Below are 24,063 nucleotides of genomic sequence, written 5' to 3' on the forward strand. Positions count from 1 at the left end.
CAATACAAACTCTCCACGGGCAGCACTGGACCACCAGGTGGTACCCGGCACAAGAACCCACGCCGCAGTTGAAACTCTATGACATTAATCTGCTGCATGGCATCTGATGCAAGCACTCCACGTGGCAGCGCTGGACCACAAGGTGGTACCCGGCTCAAGAACTCATACGGAAGCAATGGACCACTCGGTGGACCTGGCACAAGACTTTACGCCTCAGCTGATCTCTGTGCAGTATTAGACCACTTCAAGGCCCCCGGCTCAACTCCCCCCTCACCCCCCTCATGTAAATGTCGAATCGCTATGTGGCACCCCCCCCCCCACACACACACCCTCCCCCCAGCAGAGCCAACCCTCTGTGCAGCAGTGGAGGCTACAGCATAATATTTCCACCTGCTAGACCTCTCCGCCGCCTTTGACACCGTCTGCCACCGCACACTACGCGCACGCCGCAGGGATCCGAGACGAGGCACTGGAATGGACCACCTCCTTCCTCTCCGGCAGAACCCAGAGCATCCGCCTTCCCCCGTTCCGTTCCGAAGCCTCCTAGATCATCTGCGCGGGGCCATGTAAATGTTGAACAGTGTTCCCGACACTGTTCAACATTGACATGGCCCCGCTCGCACACATCGCCCAACAGCACGACCTCAACACAATCTCCCACGCCGATGACACTCAACTGATCCTCTCCCTCACCAAGGACCCCATCACCGCCAAAGTCAACCTCCATGAAGGAATGAAGGCCGTCGCCGACTGGATGAAGATCAACCGCCTGAAGCTGAACTCTGACAAGATGAAGGTCCTTATCCTCGGCTCCAACCCGTCAGCCTGGGACGACTCCTGGTGGCCAACGGCACTGGGGGCAGCCCCGACCCCCACCGACCACGCACGCAACCTGGGAATCATCCTCAACTCAACGCTCTCAATGACCAAGCAAGTCAACGCAGTCTCCTCCGCATGCTCCGCAAGATCTACAGATGGACCCCGACAGATACAAGAAAGACAGTCAACCTAGGCCCTCGTCAGCAGCAGACTCGACTACGGAAACGCCCTCTACGAGGGAGCCCCGAACAAGCTCATCAATCGACTACAACGCATCAAAAAAGCCTCGACACGACTGATCCTCGATGTACCACGACACGGCCACATCACTCCCCCACCTGAGAAACCTGCACTGGCTCCACGTCAACAAGAGGATATCCTTCAAGCTCCTCATCCACGCACACAAGGCACTCCACAAGACCAGCCCAGCCTACCTCAACAGATGGCTCTCCTTCTACACCCCCAACCACCAGCTACGCTCCGCCGACCTCATACTCTCCACCGTCCCGCGCATCCGAAGAACAACCACCGGCGAGAGATCCTTCTCCCACCTCGCCGCCAAGACACCCTCCCACTGAGCATACGACAGACCCAAGACCTGCTGACCTTCAGGAGGATACTAAAGATCTGGCTGTTCGATCAGTAGCGGCCCCCACCTCCCCCCCATGCGCCTTGAGACCCTCGCGGGTATGTAGTGTGCTTAACAAATGACTGATTGATTGATTGCTCCCCAACTCACGCTGCACGTGCCCAAGCTCAGTTTGAGGGATAATGATTAAAGAAAAAAGGGGTGACCCTGTGTCCCTCAGAACCTGGGTAGTTATGGTTAAATACAATGGTGGTTCTGTCGGGTAAGGCAAATCACTTTGAAAATGCTAATAAATGCAAAGTAAACGTATAGACAACCTCTGAAACACATATGCAATGAGAAAATAAATGCTCAAGCAATCTACTGAAAAACTTCATATAGAAAAGTAATGATTTGATGCGATTTTTTTGTATTTAGAATTCATTCATGTTACATCTGAATTAATTCATTCAATGATGACATTGGATTCAAAATAGACCTTCAAACACAAGTGAAAATTATGTGACAATTGGTGAAAAAGGTGCTCAGTGCATGAAGCAATTTACAGTGACGTGCGTCATTCTAGACACGGATAGAACGCAGCACCTCGGCTTCTAGTGACCGACCGTTCACGTTACCTAATACAGAATTGACCGTGCGGCACCCCATCACGCAGAGACCTGTCCTCCTGATAAGCATACTGTCCTATCCCCCCCCCCTGTCTTGATGAAGACCCGCCGCGACCACCAACTGGGGCGCACCAGGGTCGAAACGTCGACGCTCACCTGTGGTCCAGAAACTCCAGGAGCCATTACAGGAACCCTAGGACTCCGTGGATGTGAAATAGATTCTGGCCAATTTAACCCATGTATATAACTTGTACATATGTATTACTTGATTTCACTGTAAATTGCTTCATGCACTGAGCACCTTTTTCACCACTTGGCACATAATTTTCACTTGTGTTTGGCGGTCTATTTTGAATCCAATGTCATCATTGAATGAATTAATTCAGATGTAACGTGAATTAATTCTAAATACAAAAAAACGCATCAAATCATTACTTGTCTATATGAAGTTTTTCAATAGATTGCTTGAGCATTTATTTTCTCATTGCATATGTGTTTCAGAGGTTGTCTATACGTTTACTTTGCATTCATTAGCATTTTCAAAGTGATTTACATTATCAGTTTGAGGGATAGCTCTGCCCTCACAAGAGCGGCGCACCGCCTCAGCTCCGGATGGGGCGGTGGCTCGTGTGTGACCGTCCTCAGTGTATAAATGACAAGCATGTGCTGAGCAGCCCCGCTATTCAGAAGGGGACCAGGTTTGAAAGTCAACTCAGAAAGGAAAACAACGCAGCCTGCATTCCTGCACACTTTCCGATGCCCTCTGACCCCGCCCTCTGGAAAATACACTTCCAGTCCAGCGGACTTTAGGAATGTTGCCACTGCCAGCCGGTCACGCACTTGACATAGCGCCACACGGCATGTTAGAGCGCTCCAAGCGCTGGAGTGCTCACCCCCAAGGAGGGGTGTCTGAACCAAGTAGCTTCAGGTCCCCGGGCCCCCCAGGGCCAACTGCCCAGCCATGGGAAAGAGATTACCCTCACAGAGTGAGGGCTCGAGCGACTTGTTCTCAGACCTAAATTCACAGTTGAGCCACCTCGGCATGTGCCCTCCACCACCAGGGCACACTTCACTTCAAGTGAACCCTGAAGTCACAATCTCCCCTCCTCCACCAGGGCACACTTCTCTTCAAGTGAACCCTTAAGTCACAATCTCCTCTCCTCCACCAGGGCACACTTCTCTTCAAGTGAACCCTGAAGTCACAATCTCCCCTCCACCACCAGGGCACACTTCTCTTCCAGTGAACCCTGAAGTCACAATCTCCTCTCCTCCACCAGGGCACACTTCTCTTCAAGTGAACCCTTAAGTCACAATCTCCTCTCCTCCACCAGGGCACACTTCTCTTCAAGTGAACCCTGAAGTCACAATCTCCCCTCCACCACCAGGGCACACTTCTCTTCCAGTGAACCCTGAAGTCACAATCTCCCCTCCACCACCAGGGCACACTTCTCTACCAGTGAACCCTGAAGTCACAATCTCCCCTCCACCACAAGGGCACACTTCTCTCCCAGTGAACCCTGAAGTCACAATCAACTCTCCACCACAAGGGCACACTTCTCTTCCAGTGAACCCTGAAGTCACAATCAACTCTCCACCACAAGGGAACACTTCACTTCAAGTGAACCCTGAAGTCACAATCTCCCCTCCACCACAAGGCACACTTCTCTTCAAGTGAACCCTTAAGTCACAATCCCCCCTCCACCACAAGGGCACACTTCTCTCCCAGTGAACCCCGAAGTCACAATCTCCTCTCCACCACAAGGGCACACTTCTCTCCCAGTGTACCCTGAAGTCACAATCTCCCCTCCACCACAAGGCACACTTCTCTTCAAGTGAACCCTTAAGTCACAATCTCCCCTCCACCACAAGGGCACACTTCTCTCCCAGTGAACCCTGAAGTCACAATCTCCTCTCCTCCACCAGGGCACACTTCTCTTCAAGTGAACCCTTAAGTCACAATCTCCTCTCCTCCACCAGGGCACACTTCTCTTCAAGTGAACCCTGAAGTCACAATCTCCCCTCCACCACAAGGGCACACTTCTCTTCCAGTGAACCCTGAAGTCACAATCAACTCTCCACCACAAGGGCACACTTCTCTTCCAGTGAACCCTGAAGTCACAATCAACTCTCCACCACAAGGGCACACTTCACTTCAAGTGAACCCTGAAGTCACAATCTCCCCTCCACCACAAGGCACACTTCTCTTCAAGTGAACCCTTAAGTCACAATCTCCCCTCCACCACAAGGGCACACTTCTCTCCCAGTGAACCCTGAAGTCACAATCAACTCTCCACCACAAGGGCACACTTCTCTTCCAGTGAACCCTGAAGTCACAATCAACTCTCCACCACAAGGGCACACTTCACTTCAAGTGAACCCTGAAGTCACAATCTCCCCTCCACCACAAGGCACACTTCTCTTCAAGTGAACCCTTAAGTCACAATCTCCTCTCCTCCACCAGGGCACACTTCTCTTCAAGTGAACCCTTAAGTCACAATCTCCTCTCCTCCACCAGGGCACACTTCTCTTCAAGTGAACCCTGAAGTCACAATCTCCCCTCCACCACAAGGGCACACTTCTCTCCCAGTGAACCCTGAAGTCACAATCTCCCCTCCACCACCAGGGCACACTTCACTTCAAGTGAACCCTTAAGTCACAATCTCCTCTCCTCCACCAGGGCACACTTCTCTCCCAGTGAATCCTGAAGTCACAATCTCCCTTCCCCCACAAGGGCACACTTCTCTCCCAGTGAACCCTGAAGTCACAATCTCCCCTCCACCACAAGGGCACACTTCTCTCCCAGTGAACCCTGAAGTCACAATCTCCCCTCCACCACAAGGGCACACCTCTCTTCCAGTGAACCCTGAAGTCACAATCTCCCCTCCACCACCAGGGCACACTTCTCTCCCAGTGAACCCTGAAATCACAATCTCCTCTCCACCACAAGGGCACACTTCTCTTCCAGTGAACCCTGAAGTCACAATCTCCCTTCCCCCACAAGGGCACACTTCTCTCCCAGTGAACCCTGAAGTCACAATCTCCTCTCCACCACAAGGGCACACTTCTCTTCCAGTGAACCCTGATGTCACAATCTCCCCTCCACCACAAGGGCACACCTCTCTTCCAGTGAACCCTGAAGTCACAATCTCCCCTCCACCACCAGGGCACACTTCTCTCCCAGTGAACCCCGAAGTCACAATCTCCCCTCCCTCACAAGGGGACACTTCTCTTCCAGTGAACCCTGAAGTCACAATCTCCCCTCCACCACCAGGGCACACTTACACTTCTCTTCAAGTGAACCCTTAAGTCACAATCTCCCCTCCACCACAAGGGCACACTTACACTTCTCTTCAAGTGAACCCTTAAGTCACAATCTCCTCTCCACCACAAGGGCACACTTCTCTTCCAGTGAACCCTGAAGTCACTATCTCCCCTGCACCACAAGGCACACTTCTCTTCCAGTGAACCCTGAAGTCACAATCTCCCCTCCACCACCAGGGCACACTTCTCTTCCAGTGAACCCTGAAGTCACAATCTCTCCTCCACCACAAGGCACACTTCTCTTCAAGTGAACCCTGAAGTCACAATCTCCCCTCCACCACCAGGGCACACTTCTCTACCAGTGAACCCTGAAGTCACAATCTCCCCTCCACCACCAGGGCACACTTCTCTACCAGTGAACCCTGAAGTCACAATCAACTCTCCACCACAAGGGCACACTTCACTTCAAGTGAACCCTGAAGTCACAATCTCCCCTCCACCACAAGGCACACTTCTCTTCAAGTGAACCCTTAAGTCACAATCTCCTCTCCTCCACCAGGGCACACTTCTCTTCCAGTGAACCCTGATGTCACAATCTCCCCTCCACCACAAGGCACACTTCTCTTCAAGTGAACCCTTAAGTCACAATCTCCTCTCCACCACAAGGGCACACTTCTCTTCCAGTGAACCCTGATGTCACAATCTCCCCTCCACCACAAGGGCACACCTCTCTTCCAGTGAACCCTGAAGTCACAATCTCCCCTCCACCACCAGGGCACACTTCTCTCCCAGTGAACCCCGAAGTCACAATCTCCCCTCCCTCACAAGGGGACACTTCTCTTCCAGTGAACCCTGAAGTCACAATCTCCCCTCCACCACCAGGGCACACTTACACTTCTCTTCAAGTGAACCCTTAAGTCACAATCTCCCCTCCACCACAAGGGCACACTTACACTTCTCTTCAAGTGAACCCTTAAGTCACAATCTCCTCTCCACCACAAGGGCACACTTCTCTTCCAGTGAACCCTGAAGTCACTATCTCCCCTGCACCACAAGGCACACTTCTCTTCCAGTGAACCCTGAAGTCACAATCTCCCCTCCACCACCAGGGCACACTTCTCTTCCAGTGAACCCTGAAGTCACAATCTCTCCTCCACCACAAGGCACACTTCTCTTCAAGTGAACCCTGAAGTCACAATCTCCCCTCCACCACCAGGGCACACTTCTCTACCAGTGAACCCTGAAGTCACAATCTCCCCTCCACCACCAGGGCACACTTCTCTACCAGTGAACCCTGAAGTCACAATCAACTCTCCACCACAAGGGCACACTTCACTTCAAGTGAACCCTGAAGTCACAATCTCCCCTCCACCACAAGGCACACTTCTCTTCAAGTGAACCCTTAAGTCACAATCTCCCCTCCACCACAAGGGCACACTTCTCTCCCAGTGAACCCTGAAGTCACAATCAACTCTCCACCACAAGGGCACACTTCTCTTCCAGTGAACCCTGAAGTCACAATCAACTCTCCACCACAAGGGCACACTTCACTTCAAGTGAACCCTGAAGTCACAATCTCCCCTCCACCACAAGGCACACTTCTCTTCAAGTGAACCCTTAAGTCACAATCTCCTCTCCTCCACCAGGGCACACTTCTCTTCAAGTGAACCCTTAAGTCACAATCTCCTCTCCTCCACCAGGGCACACTTCTCTTCAAGTGAACCCTGAAGTCACAATCTCCCCTCCACCACAAGGGCACACTTCACTTCAAGTGAACCCTTAAGTCACAATCTCCTCTCCTCCACCAGGGCACACTTCTCTCCCAGTGAATCCTGAAGTCACAATCTCCCTTCCCCCACAAGGGCACACTTCTCTCCCAGTGAACCCTGAAGTCACAATCTCCCCTCCACCACAAGGGCACACTTCTCTCCCAGTGAACCCTGAAGTCACAATCTCCCCTCCACCACAAGGGCACACCTCTCTTCCAGTGAACCCTGAAGTCACAATCTCCCCTCCACCACCAGGGCACACTTCTCTCCCAGTGAACCCTGAAATCACAATCTCCTCTCCACCACAAGGGCACACTTCTCTTCCAGTGAACCCTGAAGTCACAATCTCCCTTCCCCCACAAGGGCACACTTCTCTCCCAGTGAACCCTGAAGTCACAATCTCCTCTCCACCACAAGGGCACACTTCTCTTCCAGTGAACCCTGATGTCACAATCTCCCCTCCACCACAAGGGCACACCTCTCTTCCAGTGAACCCTGAAGTCACAATCTCCCCTCCACCACCAGGGCACACTTCTCTCCCAGTGAACCCCGAAGTCACAATCTCCCCTCCCTCACAAGGGGACACTTCTCTTCCAGTGAACCCTGAAGTCACAATCTCCCCTCCACCACCAGGGCACACTTACACTTCTCTTCAAGTGAACCCTTAAGTCACAATCTCCCCTCCACCACAAGGGCACACTTACACTTCTCTTCAAGTGAACCCTTAAGTCACAATCTCCTCTCCACCACAAGGGCACACTTCTCTTCCAGTGAACCCTGAAGTCACTATCTCCCCTGCACCACAAGGCACACTTCTCTTCCAGTGAACCCTGAAGTCACAATCTCCCCTCCACCACCAGGGCACACTTCTCTTCCAGTGAACCCTGAAGTCACAATCTCTCCTCCACCACAAGGCACACTTCTCTTCAAGTGAACCCTGAAGTCACAATCTCCCCTCCACCACCAGGGCACACTTCTCTACCAGTGAACCCTGAAGTCACAATCTCCCCTCCACCACCAGGGCACACTTCTCTACCAGTGAACCCTGAAGTCACAATCTCCCCTCCACCACAAGGGCACACTTCTCTCCCAGTGAACCCTGAAGTCACAATCAACTCTCCACCACAAGGGCACACTTCTCTTCCAGTGAACCCTGAAGTCACAATCAACTCTCCACCACAAGGGCACACTTCACTTCAAGTGAACCCTGAAGTCACAATCTCCCCTCCACCACAAGGCACACTTCTCTTCAAGTGAACCCTTAAGTCACAATCCCCCCTCCACCACAAGGGCACACTTCTCTCCCAGTGAACCCCGAAGTCACAATCTCCTCTCCACCACAAGGGCACACTTCTCTCCCAGTGTACCCTGAAGTCACAATCTCCCCTCCACCACAAGGCACACTTCTCTTCAAGTGAACCCTTAAGTCACAATCTCCCCTCCACCACAAGGGCACACTTCTCTCCCAGTGAACCCTGAAGTCACAATCTCCTCTCCTCCACCAGGGCACACTTCTCTTCAAGTGAACCCTTAAGTCACAATCTCCTCTCCTCCACCAGGGCACACTTCTCTTCAAGTGAACCCTGAAGTCACAATCTCCCCTCCACCACAAGGGCACACTTCTCTTCCAGTGAACCCTGAAGTCACAATCAACTCTCCACCACAAGGGCACACTTCTCTTCCAGTGAACCCTGAAGTCACAATCAACTCTCCACCACAAGGGCACACTTCACTTCAAGTGAACCCTGAAGTCACAATCTCCCCTCCACCACAAGGCACACTTCTCTTCAAGTGAACCCTTAAGTCACAATCTCCCCTCCACCACAAGGGCACACTTCTCTCCCAGTGAACCCTGAAGTCACAATCAACTCTCCACCACAAGGGCACACTTCTCTTCCAGTGAACCCTGAAGTCACAATCAACTCTCCACCACAAGGGCACACTTCACTTCAAGTGAACCCTGAAGTCACAATCTCCCCTCCACCACAAGGCACACTTCTCTTCAAGTGAACCCTTAAGTCACAATCTCCTCTCCTCCAACAGGGCACACTTCTCTTCAAGTGAACCCTTAAGTCACAATCTCCTCTCCTCCACCAGGGCACACTTCTCTTCAAGTGAACCCTGAAGTCACAATCTCCCCTCCACCACAAGGGCACACTTCTCTCCCAGTGAACCCTGAAGTCACAATCTCCCCTCCACCACCAGGGCACACTTCACTTCAAGTGAACCCTTAAGTCACAATCTCCTCTCCTCCACCAGGGCACACTTCTCTCCCAGTGAATCCTGAAGTCACAATCTCCCTTCCCCCACAAGGGCACACTTCTCTCCCAGTGAACCCTGAAGTCACAATCTCCCCTCCACCACAAGGGCACACTTCTCTCCCAGTGAACCCTGAAGTCACAATCTCCCCTCCACCACAAGGGCACACCTCTCTTCCAGTGAACCCTGAAGTCACAATCTCCCCTCCACCACCAGGGCACACTTCTCTCCCAGTGAACCCTGAAATCACAATCTCCTCTCCACCACAAGGGCACACTTCTCTTCCAGTGAACCCTGAAGTCACAATCTCCCTTCCCCCACAAGGGCACACTTCTCTCCCAGTGAACCCTGAAGTCACAATCTCCTCTCCACCACAAGGGCACACTTCTCTTCCAGTGAACCCTGATGTCACAATCTCCCCTCCACCACAAGGGCACACCTCTCTTCCAGTGAACCCTGAAGTCACAATCTCCCCTCCACCACCAGGGCACACTTCTCTCCCAGTGAACCCCGAAGTCACAATCTCCCCTCCCTCACAAGGGGACACTTCTCTTCCAGTGAACCCTGAAGTCACAATCTCCCCTCCACCACCAGGGCACACTTACACTTCTCTTCAAGTGAACCCTTAAGTCACAATCTCCCCTCCACCACAAGGGCACACTTACACTTCTCTTCAAGTGAACCCTGAAGTCACAATCTCCTCTCCACCACAAGGGCACACTTCTCTTCCAGTGAACCCTGAAGTCACTATCTGCCCTGCACCACAAGGCACACTTCTCTCCCAGTGAACCCTGAAGTCACAATTTCCCCTCCGCCACAAGGCACACTTCTCTTCCAGTGAACCCTTAAGTCACAATCTCCCTTCCACCACAAGGGCACACTTCTCTTCCAGTGAACCCGTAAGTCAAAATCTCCCCTCCAACACAAGGGCACACTTCTCTCCCAGTGAACCCTGAAGTCACAATCTCCCCTCCACCACAAGGTCACACTTCTCTCCCAGTGAACCCTGAAGTCACAATCTCCCCTCCGCCACAAGGCACACTTCTCTCCCAGTGAACCCTGAAGTCACAATCTCCCCTCCACCACAAGGGCACACTCACACTTCTCTTCCAGTGAACCCGGAAGTCACAATCTCCCCTCCACCACAAGGGCACACTTCTCTTCCAGTGAACCCTGAAGTCACAATCTCCCCTCCACCACAAGGGCACACTTCTCTTCCAGTGAACCCTTAAGTCACAATCTCATCTCCGCCACAAGGCACACTTCTCACCCAGTGAACCCTGAAGTCACAATCTCATCTCCGCCACAAGGCACACTTCTCTTCCAGTGAACCCTGAAGTCACAATCTCATCTCCTCTCCACCACAAGGGCACACTTCTCTTCCAGTGAACCCTGAAGTCACAATCAACTCTCCACCACAAGGGCACACTTCACTTCAAGTGAACCCTGAAGTCACAATCTCCCCTCCACCACAAGGCACACTTCTCTTCAAGTGAACCCTTAAGTCACAATCTCCTCTCCTCCACCAGGGCACACTTCTCTTCAAGTGAACCCTTAAGTCACAATCTCCTCTCCTCCACCAGGGCACACTTCTCTTCAAGTGAACCCTGAAGTCACAATCTCCCCTCCACCACAAGGGCACACTTCTCTCCCAGTGAACCCTGAAGTCACAATCTCCCCTCCACCACCAGGGCACACTTCACTTCAAGTGAACCCTTAAGTCACAATCTCCTCTCCTCCACCAGGGCACACTTCTCTCCCAGTGAATCCTGAAGTCACAATCTCCCTTCCCCCACAAGGGCACACTTCTCTCCCAGTGAACCCTGAAGTCACAATCTCCCCTCCACCACAAGGGCACACTTCTCTCCCAGTGAACCCTGAAGTCACAATCTCCCCTCCACCACAAGGGCACACCTCTCTTCCAGTGAACCCTGAAGTCACAATCTCCCCTCCACCACCAGGGCACACTTCTCTCCCAGTGAACCCTGAAATCACAATCTCCTCTCCACCACAAGGGCACACTTCTCTTCCAGTGAACCCTGAAGTCACAATCTCCCTTCCCCCACAAGGGCACACTTCTCTCCCAGTGAACCCTGAAGTCACAATCTCCTCTCCACCACAAGGGCACACTTCTCTTCCAGTGAACCCTGATGTCACAATCTCCCCTCCACCACAAGGGCACACCTCTCTTCCAGTGAACCCTGAAGTCACAATCTCCCCTCCACCACCAGGGCACACTTCTCTCCCAGTGAACCCCGAAGTCACAATCTCCCCTCCCTCACAAGGGGACACTTCTCTTCCAGTGAACCCTGAAGTCACAATCTCCCCTCCACCACCAGGGCACACTTACACTTCTCTTCAAGTGAACCCTTAAGTCACAATCTCCCCTCCACCACAAGGGCACACTTACACTTCTCTTCAAGTGAACCCTGAAGTCACAATCTCCCCTCCACCACAAGGGCACACTTACACTTCTCTTCAAGTGAACCCTGAAGTCACAATCTCCTCTCCACCACAAGGGCACACTTCTCTTCCAGTGAACCCTGAAGTCACTATCTGCCCTGCACCACAAGGCACACTTCTCTCCCAGTGAACCCTGAAGTCACAATTTCCCCTCCGCCACAAGGCACACTTCTCTTCCAGTGAACCCTTAAGTCACAATCTCCCTTCCACCACAAGGGCACACTTCTCTTCCAGTGAACCCTTAAGTCAAAATCTCCCCTCCAACACAAGGGCACACTTCTCTCCCAGTGAACCCTGAAGTCACAATCTCCCCTCCACCACAAGGTCACACTTCTCTCCCAGTGAACCCTGAAGTCACAATCTCCCCTCCGCCACAAGGCACACTTCTCTCCCAGTGAACCCTGAAGTCACAATCTCCCCTCCACCACAAGGGCACACTCACACTTCTCTTCCAGTGAACCCGGAAGTCACAATCTCCCCTCCACCACAAGGGCACACTTCTCTTCCAGTGAACCCTGAAGTCACAATCTCCCCTCCACCACAAGGGCACACTTCTCTTCCAGTGAACCCTTAAGTCACAATCTCATCTCCGCCACAAGGCACACTTCTCACCCAGTGAACCCTGAAGTCACAATCTCATCTCCGCCACAAGGCACACTTCTCTTCCAGTGAACCCTGAAGTCACAATCTCATCTCCTCTCCACCACAAGGGCACACTTCTCTTCCAGTGAACCCTGAAGTCACAATCTCCCCTCCACCACAAGGGCACACTTCTCGCCCAGTGAACCCTGAAGTCACAATCTCCCCTCCACCACAAGGCACACTTCTCTTCCAGTGAACCCTGAAGTCACTATCTCCCCTCCACCACAAGGGCACAACTCTCTTCCAGGTGAACCCCGATGTCACAATCTCCCCTCCACCACAAGGGCACACTTCTCTTCCAGTGAACCCTGAAGTCACAATCTCCCCTCCGCCACAAGGCCACACTTCTCTCCCAGTGAACCCTGAAGTCACAATCTCCCCTCCGGCACAAGGCACACTTCTCTTCCAGTGAACCCCGAAGTCACAATCAACTCTCCACCACAAGGGCACACTTCTCTTCCAGTGACCATGAAGTCACAATCTCCCCTCCGCCACAAGGCACACTTCTCTCCCAGTGAACCCTGAAGTCACACTCTCCCTTCCACCACAAGAGCACACTTCTCTTCCAGTGAACCCTGAAGTCACAATCTCATCTCCTCTCCACCACAAGGGCACACTTCTCGCCCAGTGAACCCTGAAGTCACAATCTCCCCTCCACCACAAGGCACACTTCTCTTCCAGTGAACCCTGAAGTCACTATCTCCCCTCCACCACAAGGGCACAACTCTCTTCCAGGTGAACCCCGATGTCACAATCTCCCCTCCACCACAAGGCCACACTTCTCTCCCAGTGAACCCTGAAGTCACAATCTCCCCTCCGGCACAAGGCACACTTCTCTTCCAGTGAACCCCGAAGTCACAATCAACTCTCCACCACAAGGGCACACTTCTCTTCCAGTGACCATGAAGTCACAATCTCCCCTCTGCCACAAGGCACACTTCTCTCCCAGTGAACCCTGAAGTCACACTCTCCCTTCCACCACAAGAGCACACTTCTCTTCCAGTGAACCCTGAAGTCACAATCTCATCTCCTCTCCACCACAAGGGCACACTTCTCTTCCAGTGAACCCTGAAGTCACAATCTCCCCTCCACCACAAGGGCACACTTCTCTCCCAGTGAACCCTGAAGTCACAATCTCATCTCCGCCACAAGGGCACACTTCTCTCCCAGTGAACCCTGAAGTCACAATCTCCTCTCCACCACAAGGGCACACCTCTCTTCCAGTGAACCCTGAAGTAACAAAGACTTCTACCACACCCTACTCGAAGCATGTAGTCACATATGTGTTATGTGGTACCTCTTCCCGCCCCACCGCAGGCACACTGCTCCCCTGCCACTGAATTTTAAGATCATACTCCCAGGACCAAAGGCTCCACTGATAGTGAAGCCTAAAGTCACAAGGTGGCACCCCGATCCATATTATTGAATACAAGCCATTACTATACTACACACTTAACAACAGTCTAATAAGCCACACAACATCGACACCTGATCGACGGAATTCTCAGGACTGTACATAAAGGTGACGTTTTCAAGTAAGTGCTATGATGTCAAAGTGATGACAGAAAGTGCTATACAAACACATAACAAACGTGACATGTGAACTGTGCACACACTGAAGGACAAGCGGCGACTCCTACGGAGGAAGCGAGCACAGTGAGAGGTCCACTGCGGTTACTTACTGGCGGGGAGGCCAGGTGAGACGTGGACGAGCTGCTGCAGGAGCTGCCGGAGCCGGAACTGGGGTAGGAGGGCATAGGCACAGGAGCAGCTGTGGACACAGAAAGAGGACTTCAGCACACCAAGAAGGCCAAGAGAGGGCTCGCAGTCACATACAAAGGTGTCGCGCTTCGGGTCACCCACTCCCACTGGCAGAAGGGGTTCGTAGTCACATACAGAGGTCTCAAGCCTTGGGTTGCCCACTCTCACCGGCAGAAAGGGCTCACAGTCACATACAGAGGTGTCAAGCCTTGAGTCGCCCACTCCCACCGGCAGAAAGGGCTCACAGTCACATACAGAGGTGTCAAGCCTTGAGTTGCCCACTCCCACCGGCAGAAAGGGCTCAAAGTCACATACAGAGGTGTCAAGCCTTGGGTCGCCTACTCACACTGGCAGAAAGGGTTCGCAGTCACATACAGAGGTGTCAAGCCTTGGGTCGCCCACTCCCACCGGCAGAAAGGGCTCACAGTCACATACAGAGGTCTCAAGCCTTGGGTTGCCCACTCACGCCGGCAGAAAGGGCTCGAAGTCACATACAGAGGTGTCAAGCCTTGGGTCGCCCACTCACACCGGCAGAAAGGGATCAAAGTCACATACAGAGGTGTCAAGCCTTGGGTCGCCCACTCCCACCGGCAGAAAGGGCTCACAGTCACATACAGAGGTCTCAAGCCTTGGGTCGGCCACTCACACCGGCAGAAAGGGCTCGAAGTCACATACAGAGGTTTCAACCCTTGGGTCGCCCACTCCCACCGGCAGAAAGGGCTCGCAGTCACATACAGAGGTCTCAACCCTTGGGTCGCCCACTCCCAAAGGCAGAAAGGGCTCACAGTCACATACAGAGGTCTCAAGCCTTGGGTCGCCCACTCACACCGGCAGAAAGGGCTCGCAGTCACATACAGAGGTCTCAAGCCTTGGGTCGCCCACTCCCACCGGCAGAAAGGGCTCGAAGTCACATACAGAGGTTTCAACCCTTGGGTCGCCCACTCCCACCGGCAGAAAGGGCTTGCAGTCACATGTCAGGCACCCTCTCAAAGGAGTCAGTCACATGTAAGGCCCACCTCTAAAGGCCGCCAAGGCTGGAAGAGTCAGTTATATGTCCATCCAGGTCACGTCTGTAAGTCAAACGCGCATCTCCAACTCTGCTAGGAGTGGCAACGCGTACCACTGATCCAACTCCCATCCTAAAGACTGGCAGGGCTGAAGGAGTCAGACACATGTCAGGGTCACCCAGGTGGGGAGACAACAGCTTCAAAGAAAGAAGTCATTGCTGGAGGGGCCAGGGTCGCCTGGAAGCATCTCCAGTGAGAGTGTACACCACAGAGGCCCCGGACGTGCTGTGGGGTGGCTGTATGAGTGCCTGTTTAAAGCCAGAGAGTGACCCTGGGCTCGGGCCAACCCCACCGCAACTGAGCCAGCAGCCCACCCCGCCTTTACTCACACTTCTTCATGGAGGCGCTCACGTCCAGGTACGGGTGGTGGAAAAACTCATCTGCAAAAGAAGAGGGGAGCGTTAGACTCTGTGGTCAGTTGGACCCCACGCCTATCACTGCTATGGAGGAACACCCCACAGACACCAGCCGCACACCTGAGATACAACCCACTGTGGTCTCGTGGACTGGATGTGAACTGCAGCAGCTGTAATTGTGGCGCCCCCACTTACTCACGCTATGATCTTGGGCACCTTACTGTCTCCATGCTCATTAGTGGCCTCATCAGCCAAGAGTGGAGTGCTTGGAAAAAAGGCAGAGTCTGCAACGACAAGGGTGGCACTGACCGACCCATGTACTTTGTAGTAACTTGGGTCCAGACTGAAGGTAGCTTTTAAGTAGATTTATTAGGACAAGTTATACATATACAAAAACCCCACCAGGAGCGTCTGGCTAGATGCTCAGCCCAAGACCAACTGTGATGAAACAGGTCATAACATTCTAAATGACATCATATTTACAGAGTTCCACTGGTGGAGTAGAGGAAGACATGTGAACACATTTATTAAGATATTACATATCCTCCTTTCTCAAAAGAACACAAAGAAAGAAACTTAGATAAGAAAATAATACATCACAGAAAAGCATAAGAGTGAGCAGAATCAGAATAAAAGACGTTCAAAAGAGAAGTAAAGAGAATTGAAGATCCAGCAATAAAAGTAAAGACAATATAAGAGAGATGAGGAAGTAAATTAAATACAAATAGAGATTCGTTATTGAATTCCATAAAAGATATAATACTCATCCTCTTCTCTAAACACAGAAAAGGAAGAAAAGATAAAGAAAAGGTAGGAAAACCATCAATGGCAGTTCAATTCACACCTACTGGCCAGGTAAGTTAGAAAAGGACAACACAGATCAGGAGAAAATGAATAGACAGTGAAGGAAAAGAATAACATCTCTTAACCCTCACAATCATATAAGAAGAAAATTAATTATAAGAAAAATTCAATCTGGGCTAAAGTGGAAAACACAGAACAAGTATGATGAACAAAAACGCCCAGAGTAACTTAACCCATGCATTACGGCTACTAAGACCATACACCCATTAAGGGTAAAATGTACTTATGCATGGAGAAAATAATGTGCACAGATACAAAATTAAACTAAGCCCACACTAAACATCAGAAGAAAGATAAGATGTGCACAATAGTGAGGGCATTGAACAAGTAAACTGAAGTGCATATAATGATGGGAAGACCCAACAAACAAACCTTAAGAAAGGTCAAAAATTATGCATAGTAAACAGAACACCTTTTGAAGAGCTCTACGTTGTGCACTGTAATGACAGGACTCAACATCCTTTCGTGATACCCTTTGCGGAGTAAAAAAAACAATTTGTATTAACAGACAGGACCATAACCCTGTGAGACACCACGACTCGTGGTACAGATTGTGCATCGTGAAAAAGAAGTACAGAAAGTCGTGCACTGCAAAAAAAACAAATTTCCTGTAGACATTGTATACTGAAATAACATGAGGTACGTATTATTAGGGTAAGAATCCAAAAGAAAATGAGAATCATTTTTTTATCCAACTCTTAAGAAAGAGAAACAGCTATACAACTACAAACCTTGAACCGACTGAAGCTTAAAATTTGTGCACTGTGAGACAAAACGAATATACACTGTATAAGACTAAACTTAATTGTGCACAAATAACTGCTGTATTATTATAATTTTATAAACTGTACTGTGCTTGAAATAATAACGGCATTACTGTACGCTAATAATGCGTAAAATAAAGTTGAAAGCATGACAATAGTGTGCCTAAAAAAAAAACGAGGTAATTTTTGAGCTCCGCAGAAATAGATTTGTCAACTTGAACACAAAATGAATTACGTTCACTATTCCCAAATTGCACCATTGAAAATGCAAGGAAATGGGACTGAAATGGGACTATACTAAAGTGGATAAAATTCAAAATACTAACTCGACCCAGAAGATGGCAGTATGGTACAGTGAAATGAATTCTGTGGAAATATAGGAAAACTACAGATAAATGTGACGAACGCAGATTTCACTTATGGATTGTAATTGTGAAGCAGTCCAGCACTGGGGCTCAAGTTTTCATATGCGCATTGACAATAATTTTACACGCCGGAGCTCGATCTTTGCCCCCGAGCAATATATCCTCATTGAAACGAAGGACAAACTGCCACCAAAAGAAATAGTAGATCCACAGTACCTTCCTGTAGGATGTCCCTCAAGAACAAACAGTAGAAGCTCACTTCCAAAAGTCCCATCGCAGTGGTTTGTGAAATGTAGAACGACGGGAAACAAACTCCAGTGGTGACAGGACGCACTAGCGCAACACAATAAAAGATGGCGGCACGTACAGTGGCGCAAAGACGGATGGCTCACGGCGCTTCTCCACACCAAAGCATCGGAGAATCCGGCAGGGAAGGCAGCGCGTCATAGGAGCTCCGTAACAGAAAGCAGGTGAGTGCGCAAAGCAAAAGGCGCGCGCTGCATTTTTTAAACGTTGTTTTAAACGTGGAAAGGCAGTTGAGCAGTTGATATGACGTTGGATTAAGTTGCACGATATTTCTTCAAGCTTATTAAATATTGAAAACATTAGAATCATCACAATTGTATTCAAAACTTGGCATAAAAATTAACGACAGTTTAAGACGACCAATTTAAGACAGTAAGGTTCGTTCTGTCGTAGTTGCGTGACTCCAAATCCATCTCGTGACCTGGTTTTGCTCTTCCTAGTATCACAACAGATGAGATTAGGGAAATAGACATAAATCAAGCAGATTCTTTAGCATGTCTGTTTGAAGCCAGATGGTCAAAAGTCAATTACTTTGGGAAATGCGAGTTAAACAAACGAACTGGCTTATTGTACTTGGAGTGTCTCTGTGCAGTTTCTTACACGCATGTAAGGGACTGAGTTCTTGATGCGCTGTAGGAACAGCATGTAGGACTTTGTTGAAGTCCAGTTATAAACAAAATGTCAAACTCAGCTTACAACATGCAAAGCACAGCAGCCAAGGGTCTCAAAATTGAAAGAAGACCAAAGCAGGGCAGAGCGTGTCTGGAAGTAGTGTAGATCAAATAAGAGTAATTGTCTGCTCACCCAGTTTTGTAGATTTAGCACGCAAATATAGTTGAGGAGTGGCTTTATACCCTCATGAAATCATCGCTGAAGACATGGGTTGTGGAGTGTCTTGCTTGCTCTCACTGGGAGCACAGCACGGGAACCAACTTGAATGCTGATGAGGGCGACCGGTGTAGAGGTCACTGGTGGGGTTGATTTCTTGATAGTTGGTTACAGCAGTGTAGATAACTTGAGGTTCCCAGACACATCTTCTTTTTCTTTTTGAGGTGGAAATTGTAGGTTCTTTCTTGAAAACGTCGCCAAATTAATGTAGTAACTTGGGTCCAGACTGAAGGTAGCTTTTAAGTAGATTTATTAGGACAAGTTATACATATACAAAAACCCCACCAGGAGCGTCTGGCTAGATGCTCAGCCCAAGACCAACTGTGATGAAACAGGTCATAACATTCTAAATGACATCATATTTACAGAGTTCCACTGGTGGAGTAGAGGAAGACATGTGAACACATTTATTAAGATATTACATACTTCACATGACACGCTGCTCACGCCCACCCAGTGGACCTGGTCTTTCCACCCAAGACTTTCGCTTCCACATGACCGGCTGCTCACACCCGCACAGTGGACCTGGTCTTTCCAACCACGAGCCTCAGTTACTGACCCAATGGTCCAGGTCTTTCCACCCAAGACTCTCCACACAGGACAGGCTGCTCACACCCACCCAGTGGCCCAGATCTTTCCACCCAAGACTCTCCACACAGGACAGGCTGCTCAACCCCATCCACTGGCCCTGGTCTTTCCACCCAAGAGCCCCAGTTACACAGGACAGGCTGCTCTCACCGACCCACTGGTCCAGGTCTTTCCGCCCCAAGAGCTTCAGTTACACATGACAGGCTGCTCAAACCCACCCAGTGGCCCAGATCTTTCCACCCAAGACTCTCCACACAGGACAGGCTACTCACACCCACCCAGTGGCCCAGATCTTTCCACCCAATACCCTCCACACATGCCAGGCTGCTCAACCCCATCCACTGGTCCTGGTCTTTCCACCCAAGAGCCCCAGTTACACATGACAGGCTGCTCAAACCCACCCACTGGCCCAGGTCTTTCCACCCAAGACTCTCCACACAGGCCAGGCTACTCACACCCACCCAGTGGCCCAGATCTTTCCACCCAATACCCTCCACACATGCCAGGCTGCTCAACCCCATCCACTGGTCCTGGTCTTTCCACCCAAGAGCCCCAGTTACACATGACAGGCTGCTCACACCCACCCACTGGTCCAGGTCTTTCCACCCAAGACTCTCCACACAGGACAGGCTGCTCTCACCGACCCACTGGTCCAGGTCTTTCCGCCCCAAGAGCCTCAGTTACACATGACAGGCTGCTCAAACCCACCCAGTGGCCCAGATCTTTCCACCCAAGACTCTCCACACAGGACAGGCTGCTCAACCCCATCCACTGGTCCTGGTCTTTCCACCCAAGAGCCCCAGTTACACATGACAGGCTGCTCAAACCCATCCACTGGCCCAGGTCTTTCCACCCAAGACTCTCCACACAGGACAGGCTGCTCAAACCCACCCAGTGGCCCAGATCTTTCCACCCAAGACTCTCCACACAGGACAGGCTACTCACACCCACCCAGTGGCCCAGATCTTTCCACCCAATACCCTCCACACATGCCAGGCTGCTCAACCCCATCCACTGGTCCTGGTCTTTCCACCCAAGAGCCCCAGTTACACATGACAGGCTACTCACACCCACCCAATGGTCCAGGTCTTTCCACCCAAGACTCTCGACACAGGACAGGCTGCTCAAACCCACCCAGTGGCCCAGATCTTTCCACCCAATACCCTCCACACATGCCAGGCTGCTCAACCCCATCCACTGGTCCTGGTCTTTCCACCCAAGAGCCCCAGTTACACATGACAGGCTGCTCAAACCCACCCACTGGCCCAGGTCTTTCCACCCAAGACTCTCCACACAGGACAGGCTACTCACACCCACCCAGTGGCCCAGATCTTTCCACCCAATACCCTCCACACATGCCAGGCTGCTCAACCCCATCCACTGGTCCTGGTCTTTCCACCCAAGAGCCCCAGTTACACATGACAGGCTGCTCACACCCACCCACTGGTCCAGGTCTTTCCACCCAAGACTCTCCACACAGGACAGGCTGCTCTCACCGACCCACTGGTCCAGGTCTTTCCGCCCCAAGAGCCTCAGTTACACATGACAGGCTACTCACACCCACCCACTGGTCCTAAGAAAAAATGTCGGGTGGGGGGGGCTGAATCTTTAAGCAACATGCAGAGTGGAGCTGCAGGGTCTCTTAGAAGGGGTGAAACCGCAGCAAGGCCTCATTAACATGCAAATGGTCTTTTAAAGACCTGTGAAGTGCTCGGGTGCGGCTGTGTGTGTGCCTGGGAAGCTGTCTCATCCACGACGGGGGGGGCTGAAGCCCTTTGAGTCCAATGGGTGTTGCACGCCTGGTTTACAGGTATTCCTAATTATGAATGATTATTTTTATATTGTGACATCACCGAGGCTCTCAGCGCTGTAAACAGCAGGTGCTACTCTGAGTCAACAGATGGGCACCATTTCATCTGCCTTGTAAGGATGAAAGACAGGCTCCCTCGGTATGACCTCCTGCAAACAGACACGAGGGCCGGTAGATGCCAGTAATTCCCCGGAAACAGGTGCGAGGCGCGAAGAAGCAGCCGAGCCGGGCTCAGCCAGGCCCGCCTGCCCGGGGGCACCGCGGGCATAGGGCACAGGGCAACACTTCATATCAAACCACATGTCTTTCCCTTTACAGCTCGAGCCTTAATTAAAGCAGTGACCGAGCCTTGGCGCTCCTGGGGCCCAGAGCCCCAAGGGAAGGAGTCCTCGCCCAGGAAACAAGAGCCCAGATCACAGGGAGGACGAGGAACCCGGGAAGGGCAGTGATTGGGGACCCCTGGGTCTGCGACTGCTTAGAAAATTAAATAATATTAACAGATTAATAAGGTGTAAATAAAAAAGCCAAATGTAAAATAGAAAATATTAAAATATCCTGTAAATGTGAAGAAATTGGAGGCTACAAAATAAGTTGCCATTTTCATACTGAATCATGGGAGCAGTGCAAGTGCATCAAAATAATATAATACGGACGATGGTTAGCCACAATATAAATTAGAAATGATCCAACCTTTCCATTACAATTAACTTTATTTTTATATTTGTGTATTAGGTAAAATATTCCAGCATTGGCATATTTTGTGTTGTTTTTCGATTCAAATTACCATAATTGTTTAGGCCAAAAAAGGGAAGGAAGGGACCGCTGGCGCTGTGCAAGGTGCCGTTCACAATGACTGCACAGTGCGGACAAGCATCCGCACTGTGCAATCACAGCGAACAGCATTTTTCTATGGAATTCCGCAGCTTGCGAAGCTCCGCATAGTGGGACGGAGTTTTTTTAGCACTTCGTGTAGCTCCGAGTAGTACAACTCCGCGAACTCCGCCCAGGGTTATTCATCGGGTGCAATGAACACTGAGCCCACACCGTGGCCCACAGGCCTCAGCGAGGAGCTGGAGTTTCCTCTGAAAGGTAGAACGCGTAGTGACACAGGTTGGGAGGGACACACCTTCTAAGCGGATATATTAGATAAAGTATGGATCAGTTCTATCCAGACGTCGACACCACCCCACATGGGCATGAAAGGTCTGTATGACGTCACCTCACACATGCACGCGCTTCAAGCAGCCATCCGTGCTGTCTGGAGTTGCTCTTACCGAAGTCCATGCGGTCCTTCTGGTTCCGCTGCAGCAGCCCCATCAGCAGCCCCTTCAGGTGGCTGGAGGTCTCCCGTGGGATGCTGGAAATCAAACATTGGACCCAGTTTAACATACACAATAGAGCCCTGGAGAGACGCGCTGAGCTGGGTCTGTGAGGAGAGCGCTGCATAAGATGACCGCTGCTAGACAATGGGTAGAGAGGCTCTATGGGCGGGCTAGGGTGCCAGAAGATGGACAGCTAGGCGCTAGGAGGGAGGGTGGTGAGGGGTAGGAGGGAGGGTGGTGAGGGGTCGGAGTCAGGGTAGGTGGTTTGTGATCACTGTGTAGAGTAGGTGGTATGTGATCTCTGCGTAGAGTAGGTGGTATGGGATCTCTGCGTAGAGTAGGTGGTATGTGAACACTGCGTTGAGGCTAGGTGGTATGTGATCTCTGCGTAGAGTAGGTGGTATGTGATCTCTGCGTAGAGTAGGTGGTATGGGATCTCTGCGTAGAGTAGGTGGTATGTGAACACTGCGTTGAGGCTAGGTGGTATGTGATCTCTGCGTAGAGTAGGTGGTATGTGAACACTGCGTAGAGGCTAGGTGGTATGTGATCTCTGCGTAGAGTAGGTGGTATGTGAACACTGCGTAGAGGCTAGGTGGTATGTGATCTCTGCGTAGAGTAGGTGGTATGTGAACACTGCGTAGAGGCTAGGTGGTATGTGATCTCTGCGTAGAGTAGGTGGTATGTGATCTCTGCGTAGAGTAGGTGGTATGTGAACACTGCGTAGAGGCTAGGTGGTATGTGATCTCTGCGTAGAGTAGGTGGTATGTGATCTCTGCGTAGAGTAGGTGGTATGTGATCTCTGCGTAGAGTAGGTGGTATGTGATCTCTGCGTAGAGTAGGTGGTATGTGATCTCTGCGTAGAGTAGGTGGTATGTGAACACTGCGTAGAGGCTTGGTGGTATGTGATCTCTGCGTAGAGTAGGTGGTATGTGATCTCTGCGTAGAGTAGGTGGTATGTGAACACTGCGTAGAGGCTAGGTGGTATGTGATCTCTGCGTAGAGTAGGTGGTATGTGAACACTGCGTAGAGGCTAGGTGGTATGTGATCTCTGCGTAGAGTAGGTGGTATGTGAACACTGCGTAGAGGCTAGGTGGTATGTGATCTCTGCGTAGAGTAGGTGGTATGTGAACACTGCGTAGAGGCTAGGTGGTATGTGATCTCTGCGTAGAGTAGGTGGTATGTGAACACTGCGTAGAGGCTAGGTGGTATGTGATCTCTGCGTAGAGTAGGTGGTATGTGAACACTGCGTAGAGGCTAGGTGGTATGTGATCTCTGCGTAGAGTAGGTGGTATGTGATCTCTGCGTAGAGTAGGTGGTATGTGAACACTGCGTAGAGGCTAGGTGGTATGTGATCTCTGCGTAGAGTAGGTGGTATGTGATCTCTGCGTAGAGTAGGTGGTATGTGATCTCTGCGTAGAGTAGGTGGTATGTGATCTCTGCGTAGAGTAGGTGGTATGTGAACACTGCGTAGAGGCTTGGTGGTATGTGATCTCTGCGTAGAGTAGGTGGTATGTGATCTCTGCGTAGAGTAGGTGGTATGTGAACACTGCGTAGAGGCTAGG

The 24,063-nt window shown here is 51.0% G+C and overlaps 1 protein-coding gene across 2 annotated transcripts in view; it reads right to left on the bottom strand.

Moving 5' to 3' along the window:
- Window positions 1–24,063, bottom strand: part of ULK1 (unc-51 like autophagy activating kinase 1) — a 235,814-nt gene that overhangs the window by 55,528 nt on the left and 156,223 nt on the right. For both annotated transcript variants that reach the window (XM_078667977.1, XM_078667978.1), the window contains 3 exons: window positions 22,454–22,536; window positions 15,568–15,618; window positions 14,093–14,181 (listed from right to left, as the gene is read on the bottom strand). In XM_078667977.1, the coding sequence (XP_078524103.1) occupies window positions 14,093–14,181; window positions 15,568–15,618; window positions 22,454–22,536 (223 nt within the window). The remainder of the gene's footprint in view (window positions 1–14,092; window positions 14,182–15,567; window positions 15,619–22,453; window positions 22,537–24,063) is intronic.

The sequence above is a fragment of the Lissotriton helveticus genome, chromosome 11, assembly GCF_964261635.1.
Source record: "Lissotriton helveticus chromosome 11, aLisHel1.1, whole genome shotgun sequence".
NCBI classification, from domain to species: Eukaryota; Metazoa; Chordata; class Amphibia; order Caudata; family Salamandridae; genus Lissotriton; species Lissotriton helveticus.